The 9,836-nt window shown below is 40.6% G+C and overlaps 1 long non-coding RNA gene and 1 gene segment (V, D, J or C); one reads left to right on the forward strand and one right to left on the reverse strand.

Annotated features, from left to right (window-relative positions):
* LOC123394826 overlaps positions 1 to 3,380 on the forward strand; it is a 111,613-nt gene extending 108,233 nt beyond the window's left edge. Inside the window, 2 exon segments of the C gene segment in view lie at positions 2,567 to 2,619; positions 3,363 to 3,380. Of these exon segments, the coding sequence occupies positions 2,567 to 2,619; positions 3,363 to 3,380 (71 nt within the window).
* Positions 3,381 to 3,763: 383 nt separating this feature from the next.
* Positions 3,764 to 9,307, reverse strand: LOC123394858. The gene is made up of 2 exons (XR_006609580.1): positions 8,175 to 9,307; positions 3,764 to 5,057 (listed from the first exon to the last, which is right to left on the reverse strand). It is a non-coding gene; the product is annotated as an uncharacterized LOC123394858 (long non-coding RNA).
* Between the last annotated feature and the right edge of the window lie 529 nt (positions 9,308 to 9,836).

Genomic DNA, 9,836 nt, shown 5'->3' on the forward strand with positions numbered 1-9,836 from the left:
AGTTCCTGTGTATACGATGTATTTTACTTAGCATTTCTGAAAGGAATGTCTCCAAGTTCTTCTCATAGCAACAAAGATAATGAGGCATTTCTGTTAATGCAATTCTATAACAGATTTCTTATACTGGTTCATGAAATTTTCTTTTTTTTTTTTTTTAAAGATTTTATTTATTTATTTGAGAGAGAGAGAGAGAGAGAGAAAGAAGCAGATGCCCTGCTGAGCAGGGAGCTTGACATGGTGCTAGATCCTGGGGCCCAGATATCATGACCTGAGCTAAAGACAGATGCCCAACCTACTGAGCTACCAAGGCATCCCTGTTTTTGTTTTTGATAAAAACTTGTATATATGTATATAGATACATGAAAGCACAGAATAATGAATTGATTCTCAAAAGAGATAAAACTAATTTGTCCTTTTTGACCAGCCTTGAGAAAGAGCACCTAGAATACACATACAGGTTTTATATGAAACTTGTTATTTTACCTGTCTTTTTATGTCAATCAATACATGATGATAAAAGATTTTTATTTATCTTTTTAAACATTTTTGGTTTACTTTCAGTTAGTAAACATACAGTGTTATATTAATTTCAGATATAAATATGATCAATAAAGTCACTGCATGGAAAAAAAGATCTTTAAGGCACTTTAAAGTTAGCTCTTGAGGATATTTTAACATCTAACATCTAACAATTATAGTAATTATCTATAAATGTATATAGTACTTTGTATACTGTGTATTGTATATAGTAAGTACCTATAATATGAACATCTATCAATTGTAGTCATTTTAATTATAATTAACATAATTATAGTAACATTTTCCTCCTGGATTTTACTCAAATGGTTATATCTTAAACCGATTTCTTCAAGAACACACGAAAATAGGATAGTGTGGAGTACATAAAGTTGCACACCATAATCATGGCTCTGTGGACAAAGATAAATAGAAAAGAAAAAGGATAAAACAAAAGAGCCTTGCAACTCTCTCTTCCTGTATCCTGTGCTCAATGATCATTTTACTGATTTTTGTCTTTGTATGTATGTTGGGTGATTTTGTGTTTTGTTTTGTCTTCTACACTATAGGTAAATATAACTTCTTTTTTGTGTGTGTTCAGATGGCTATCCCTGCAAACAAGTTCACATTCAGGTGTGAATGGGTGGCTCCGTTGGTTAAGCACAGGCCTTTGGCTTAGGTCTTGATCCCAGGGTCATGGGATTGAGCCTTGCATTGGGCCCCCTGTTTATTTTTTTAATAATTTTAATTATTTATTTATTTGACAGAGAGAATGAGGAAAAGAGAGAGAGAGAGGGCATGATTAGGGGGAGCTACAATCAAGCAGAAGGAGAGAGAGAAGCAGGATCCCCACCAAGCAAGGAACCTGAAGAGTGGCTGGATCCCAGGACCCAGGATCATGATCTGAGCCAAAGAACGCCACTTAACCAAATAAGCCACCCAGGTGCCCCTGGGCTCTGTTTGTGGGGAGTCTGCTTCTCCCTCTACCTCTGTCTCTTTCCCCTGCTCATGCTCTCTCCCTCTCAAATAAATAAATAAATATATATATATATATTTTTTTTTAAATGAGCATCTGTAATGAAAAGGTCATTTGCTAAGATGAAAGGCTAAGACATCTGGAACAGATGGTGTTTGACAGTGCACAATGGGGAGTTATGTTAGATTTCTATGGGGTGTTTTACACGATGTTTTTCACATGTTCTCGCTCATATAAATGCCCACAACCATCCTTTGAGGGCTGGCTCTAACAATCATTGGTATGATTTTGCAAGGTACATAGACCCTTTAAATCTTATTTCCTTCTGGGTAAGACAGAGTCCTTCAAATTCAGCTTATATCAGTGTAACTGGGGGATCAGATGACATAATACATGTGAACTTTTAACACAGTGTCTGGCACAGTAATAATCATTTAATAGGTATTAGCTTTCATTCATACTGTTGTCATGTCTGCAAATACCACCATTCCATAAAAATCATGTGCGGTATCTGGGGATACTGAAGCTTGTGTGATTTGAAAGGTAGGACTGCTTTCTTTTGCTTAGATGGGACATTGACCTAAACCAGACTCCTTCCAACATGTAAGATTCTGCTGTGATTCTAGGATTGGATGGACTCATCTTGGTAACAGCACTTCATGTCAGCAGTGGGTGCTGAGGACTGTACAACGGCCAGTTTCTGGTTATTTTTCCGTTCAACAAGTTTGTATACGAGACCTACTTTGCAATAGAAGCAATGAGCAGAGAAGGAAAACAAGATAGTCTTAGGCATTTACCCTCCAGCTGTGGGGGAAAAAAAGAAAGAAATGCATAATTTATGAAATTTAACATCTTCATGTGCAGAAATACAATTTTGAATTGATTTACTCAGAACAATCAGTTCTGGAATTGTGGGGCTCATATTAGTAAAGGCTCCTCTCTTTGCTTACTAATTGTTATCTATCATCTACCTATCTATCATCTAATTATCTATCGTTTATCTATCCACAACACAGACACACATCAAATAATGGATTTGAACATTTGAATAATACTTGCACTCATTTCTTTCAGAGCTTGCTGCTATTAATTCTACAAAATCTTCTCTGAATGAGAAGATGAAAATGGTAAGATTTTGTCTATGTTTGCCTTTATGTTCTGCTGTAGCATTTTCTCCTCCTCGTCAACATCACCCTTGAACTGCCCTGGCCTCAGGAAAAACCTCAGAATGGCTGGACCTTGAACAATAGACTGAGTGATATTTTAAGACAATCCATCATCTCTTAGGAATCATCACCACACAGTAAATGCTGCTTTGGGTGTGAGAGGACTATAAATTGGGGGTGATCTGAATTCTTTCAACAATGGAATTCATTCACTTCTGTGACCTTTGTTACTACTGACTGAGGAAAATAGGATATCAATTGCTTCTAGATTTTTTTTTCCCCCAGATTGCTTCTAGGTTTTTTTTTTTTTTTCTTCAGATTGCTTCTAGATATTAAAAAAAAAAAATTGTTCTTCCTGGTAGTTAGTAATATGAACTGATACTGAGAGCTTCTCGTACAGAAGATGTGCTGCACTAAGAGTGCATTTTCCTAATTCTCCTAATACTCACTGTGATGGATTTTATTCCCCTTTTACACAGGAAGGCAATGAGGTAAATTTATTTGTTTCCATACCACACAGCGAGACCTAGGGCTTTGTCCCAGACCATCTGAATCGAAAGTTCATATACTATCTTAGTTTTTATTCTTCCTCTAATTCCCAAACCCGAGACCCTGAGACACGTGTACACACATGGGGAGGGGGTGTGAGTACAGGCCTTCTGGTGCCACAGAGTGAACTTAAACTTCACTCTTTTAATTATCAGTTGCATGACTATGGCTAAACTATTTACATTTTCTGAACACACCAAAACTAACACAAATAACACCTAACTCATTCGTATCCAAGAACAGGCTTACAAACCCCTGGGCAAACAGAAGCTTTCACTTTGCAGCTAGAATAAATTCTGCCATGACTCAGGGGCTGGGCCCGGGGGCATCCACAGAGTCTTCTGCACCACCCGCTTATTGTTGTCCACCAGCTCCCAGCCTCCCAGTCCCCATGCCTCTGGGTACAGCCACCATACCTTACAACTGCATTCCTTGAACTCTTTAACCAGATAACTGCCTTGAAGTCTTTATTTTATATACCTGGAAGCCACCATGCTTGTTACCTGACATTTGTGCATTTTAATAATAGGCACAATAAAAGCAATCAGAAATCTACTTTGGCCTCTGTGTTAATTTATTTGGTGCTGAGAATCCAAAATAAAGGACAGCATGACAACTGAGTCTTCCAATTCAGCATCACTTGTAATAGGTGATCAATTACACATTTCTAATTCTTTCTCTGAGATAGTCCTTATGATGTTTTCTTTGGGGGCCTACGTGAGTCATAGACAGTGAAGTTTCCCCGGTTATTTCTCTTGAAAAGTTTAGCAGATTCAGTCTCATTTGGTTTAATTCACTCTGGTGGTGACACTATAAGATACCGCATGACTGTGGCTGTGCTCAGACCTCTCCTAGTGTGTCACAGGCACCAATTTTCCTGATGTCACAAGAGCCTCAAGAGAATTGCGCTACCACTGAAAAGGTACAATGGCAGAGGGGTTAACTGCTTGACTTCTGAAATCCATATGCTAGGGCTTAATCTTGGTTCTATAGCTATTTGAACTCTCTGTGACATAATTTCGTCATTTGTCAAATGGAGTTAAAGTGACCCATCTCTTGGAGTTGTGTGGATAAAATGAGTTAACTTTCCTGGATACATGTGAGTGCTCAACAACATTAGCCTCTACTATTGGCAGCTCTACATTAGAAATAAGAGAAACACACACATACATGCAAACACACTAACAATTAGGGCACTCATTAATATGTGTGTGTATATTTCTACATATATGGATGTAAAACAAAATAATCAGTGTGTGGTAAGTGGCAAAAAAGGAGTGATTGTTTATTTTTGCATTTTTGTTAACAAATCCATTTAATGTAGTAACTTTAATATATTCAATTTTAAACAATATCAATCAGATTCAGTTAGTGGGAAACAGGTGCTTTTGGAAAGCAAGTAGAGGTGGAAAAAACATAAGACATACATAAAGCCCACAAAATACAAGGAAGAGGAAGTTTAATTTTGATTTACTCCTTGTCAAAAATTTCTTCAAACCCCTTAGGACAAATGTCCGGGCCCTTACTCAGACATGTGGAACTATTTCTGCATGTGGAAAGCATGGAGGCACAGAGAGGAAACTAGCAAATTACTTAAGCCGTGTGAGCTAATGTCACTGCTGGGGGTCCTAGGCGCTGTGTCCTGTGGCTCAGCTCTCTAGCATGTTCCTTCCCCAACTGGACCTGGGCTGCCCTGGACTGGGAGGTGCAAAGAGGGGAGGGGGGTGGTCCTGGAAGCAGTGTGAGTGGAAGGAGGGCGCTATGTTCTCCTTCAAATGTGGTGGATTCCTGGAAGTGCTTGAAGTCAAGCTGGCCCTGCTGGTTGGGGCTCTGCCACCACTGCTCTGGTGCTGAAAGATGAAATAAGAACAGTTAAACCACAGCCAACTTTGCTCCTTTCCAAAAGGTCACAGCTAATGGAAAGAAAAGATCCATCTGCACACATGCTTCTGCTCTCAAATATACTCTTTGGCTGTGGCTGAAGGTCCCTCTATTTTTACCAAGTTGATTATTGTAGCTGCTATGTGAGTTAGGATTGTAAGCCCAGGGCTGTTGAGTTGCTGCACACTCAGTCCATTCTGATGAAACTGTTTGAAGGAAACAGCAGAGATTTCTTATAGCACTAGGTGATCCCCGACATTCCACCGGGATCTGTGCTTTTCCGTGGCAGGTGATTTACTGAGGCTCAGACTTTTGGTCTCATTTTGTCTGTGTAGGCAGGGTGACATGAGACCCATGTCCATGAGGTTACTAGCACAGGGTCACCATAGACGACACAACAGCGGGCTCTTCTTTCCTCACAAGAACACATGGACATACGGAGGCTCTGAGTTCAACTGTGTCACTGAATTTCACAGACTGAGTCATACCAGTTCCCTGCAGGGACAAGTGTCTACAGAGCCAGGCCAAGCAATGCTCAGTAGAAGACTTGCACAACAGAAAAGTGTTTAAGGGGGGAGGGGTGTGGAGGAGAGGAGGGCGGTTCAGTGATGTGAGCATAAAAATTAAGTGTCCACACCCACATGCCACCCAAGCATGGAACAGAGATTGTGCCCAATCCCGGAATCCATTCTGTTCAGGCTTTGGGGAAACAAAACTCGACCGCAGAGATCACTGCTTTGGCTTTTACGATCTGACTTCACAAAGCATATTCTCACCATAGACTTTACTCCTCTGGTTCTCTACAGAGAACCAACTGCAGTGTGAGCTTTGGCTTCCGTGAGCATGGGCCCATGTTACTCCTTCAGCGCAGCATGTGTGGGAGAGAGCTCTTTCTCAGGGTACATTGTAAATTCACCTCTTGCTTAGACATCATCAGTGGACCTGGTGTATATGTGGCTCTCCACCTGACACAGGATATTATGTGACCACACCACCAAATTCTGGAGATGTCGGTCCTAAGGCCAGAATGTACATACCCTCCTCGCCCCCCTCTCCACCGTACAAAACTCTTTCTCGTTAATCCTCAGACTCCCACTCCCCTTCTGGTGGCACTTCTGTCATATGGTCTATTCTCAGAACAGCACAGATGGAGCTTACCTGACCTACACAAATGCACACATTTGTGTCATTACATCCAGCAATTTTTTATTCATGAAATAGCTCTGACAAAATAATACTTGTTTTCCTTCATGCATATGTTTCTCTAAAACCAGAAAAAATCTAAATGTCTAAGAAGAAAAAAGTCAAATAATTATTATATTTCTATGAAATATTTTGCACTAAAATTTATATTTATGTATTAGTCAACAATTCGGTAAAAACTCATGCTATGAAGCAAAAGCAAATACATAATGAAAAACCTGTATATCCCAGAAGACCATATTTATAAAAATAAAAACCTATACATATATGTTTGTTTTTGCAAATCAGAAAAAGAAAATAACCAGGTGATTTCAATCATTTCTACCTTCCAAAATCTCTACAGCAAAATGACTTTATTACTTTTACATTAGAATTTAAAACAAGATATGAATAATATCGGCTTTATGATAATTATGTGAATGTGCAAACACAAAATAAAAGAAACAAACTGTCAACAGTAATGTGGTCGTAGCATTCACAGGTTCTAAGATATTATTCTATGCACATTTTTAAAGAAAGTCTGTGTTACTGTCACAATCAGGGAAGGGACATAAAAAAAGTAGCCGCGGGAAGACCAGAGTAGCAGGTGAGTGATAGAGCCGACTCACACACGAAGGAAGCAGCCTGCCTCACAGTTGCTTTAATCATCTCAGATAATATACCTCAAATAGAATATTTTCCTTTCCTGAGAATGTCTGCTGCATTATAGCCAAGAACCTATCTGGTACAGGCAAATAAAACCAGAGAACCTTAAGAAAAGATGTGTTCCATATCTTAACCTCATAAATGTCCCATAGTTCAGGAGAAGTTTGTAGACAAGGCATCACTGTTGGGAGGCTTCACTTTCCAGCCTATTAAACTGCTGTTGAGACACTGGGGCAGATTACATGCCTTCTCACCCGGAAGCGAGTCTGAGGAGATGGTCACACCATCTAGAAGCTGTTTCTAGGCTCACTGCCCACCTGTCAAGATAATGGCGTTTGAGACTCATGGGGCTGACATGTCTTGGGATTATTTGGGAGTTCTAAACAAAGCCAAAGATTGGATTAAAACATAGTAATACGTAGTTTACATAATTAAAAGGTGAATGTTAGCAAGGTCCTCTTTATGGTCAACAAATCTTCCCATGAATGCTAGAAATAAAACCAGACTAGAGCAACAAAAGTGACTATTTCGGTGGTTGGGAAATGTCCAAGTTGCACAATTGTCTGAGAATGGTTTATATCTAAAACAGAATTCAGCAGAACTCAGAATTCAGCAATGACAGCAGTGCACTCCTCTGCATTGCTCCTGTTCTTCCCTCAGCTCCCACACTGAGCATCGTGAGCCGGAAGTTTCCTCCCAAATAGGAGAGGCCTTGTGAATGGGATCCAAAGTCACACAGTGTAAGGAGCTGGGTTAATCTGGGATGCAGCGATGAGAAGGGGAGCTGACAAGCTGTGTGGTGAGCAAGCAGGAAGGCCAGGGGCTCTGCGGGTCTGCAGCTGGAGTTATGACTGCAGCAAGCATGTGCTCGGTTGAAGCTGTGTGCGTACTTAGAGGGACTCAAAAAAGCCCAACCCAGCCACACATGGTTGGTTCACACTGAAATGATCGTCTTATGCAGAGGAGCCATGAAAAGACTCAGAAAAAGTATAGTTGAGAAGATGTACACTTTAGCATGTACAATCTCTGTGCTAATTGTGTAAAATAGGAATGTGCTCCCCAAGACCTACAACAAAACCATTTGGCAGAAGCGAAGTCTTAATCAAGTTGCTGGGACACATCCCTAAGTAATCTTGGCAACCATGAAGCTATGTAGACCCAGGGTGATTCCCAGGAAGCTAGGCTGAAAACGAAAATAATTAAGAAAGAAAACAGGAGAGGCATGAGCAGTCACATACCATGGGAGATAGAATATCACAAATGAAGTCCAAGCAGCTTTCTCAGCATGCAAACAGCAATAAAAGCAACCTTCTGGAGAAAAGTCACAATCTCAAGTTGCAACAATATATTTTCGACAAATATTTTTCAATAAAAAATAATAAGACCGTCAAAGAATCACAAAATTGTGACTGTTATTAGGGAGTGATAACCCCTACCAATCAAGACAAACTCTTTGAAGTGTGCGGTTACTTCAAAGTAGCTGTAACAAGTTCATGTTCAAAAACACGTTTAAAATACTCAAGAGGATCACAGGTTTGTTCTTGGTGGCTGCTAAGACATCCCTCCCACATCCTTCTTTGGAGCTCGCAGCAGGGGAGGGGCGCCTTTGCTACCGCTGCCACTCTCCAGGTTAGCAAGTATCTGGGCCTCTGCACCCGCCCCGCAGCCCAGCCCATGGCACTATGAACCGGGGAGGGAGCCTTGCTTGGCAAGGGGGACCCCGGGCCTCCTCCCCAACCCATGCGCGCATAGCTATGAAGCCTGAGCGGTGCCTGGTGGTGGAGCCCATAGCTGCCATCATCGCTGCCACCTCCGCCATGGCCGCCATTGCTGCTGGTGATGTTGGCGTGGGAGGCAGGCGCTGGAGGCCTAGAGTTGAGCTGAGGCCCTGGGCCCTGGGCTTGCTAAGGGCGCTGGGCAAAGAGGGGAAACAGGGGCGAGCTCAGCTTCAGCGGTGCACCAGCCCCCACGCGCACGCTGCTGCTCTACCCAGATGGTGGTGACTGTGACTTCCTGGAGCTGCTGGTGGTAGACAGGAGCCAAAAATAAACAAATAAATGAAATAAATACAAAAAGGCAAAAATGCATATTGTAATCAGTATACCAAAGTTTCAAAACTAACATGTATTTAAAAGAAATAAAATCTAGAATAGAAAACTTGTAACCCAAAATGAAATATTCACTAGAGAGCTTTAAGAGAATAGTTCCATTGGCCCAAGAAACAATCTCAACACAGGGGAACACCTTCAACCTGATAAAGAGCATCTATGAAAACCCACAGCTGACATCATACTTAATGTTGAAGGACTGGATGCTTTTTCCCAAAGAACAGGAACCACACTGGGATGTTTGCTCTTGACACTTCTATTCAACATGGTAATACAGATTCTAGAGAGTGCGACTAGAAAAAAATACGAAGATCTCTATCAGATTGAAAAGGAAATGCGAAAATGTCTTCAACCACAGATGACATGGTCTTGTTTGTAGTTAATTCCTTAGAATCTACACGCACACAAAACCAAAAGTAGAACTCATAAACAAGGTCAGCATCGTCACAAGGTACACATTCAATGTACAAAATATCAGGTGGATTTCTATATACTCGCTGGACCACTTGAAAATGAAATTTAGGAAACAACTCGGTTTACAAAAGAACCAAAAGAAATAAAACATTTGGGAATTAATTTAAGAAAAGAGCAAATCTTGTATGTGGAAGATTTCAAATATTGTAGAGAAAAAATTAAAGAATATCTAAATAAGTCCAGAGAGGATCCATGTTATGGGTTAGAAGAATCAGTATTGTCATGATGGTAGTTCTTAGCAAATTCATTAAAGATTCAGTGCTGCAGGCATTTGGGGTGCAAGTTAACAAGCGTACACTAAAATTAACATAAACACCT

The sequence above is a fragment of the Mustela putorius genome, unplaced genomic scaffold (assembly GCF_011764305.1).
Source record: "Mustela putorius furo isolate JIRA1106 unplaced genomic scaffold, ASM1176430v1.1 tig00003845_pilon_pilon_pilon, whole genome shotgun sequence".
Taxonomy (NCBI): domain Eukaryota; kingdom Metazoa; phylum Chordata; class Mammalia; order Carnivora; family Mustelidae; genus Mustela; species Mustela putorius.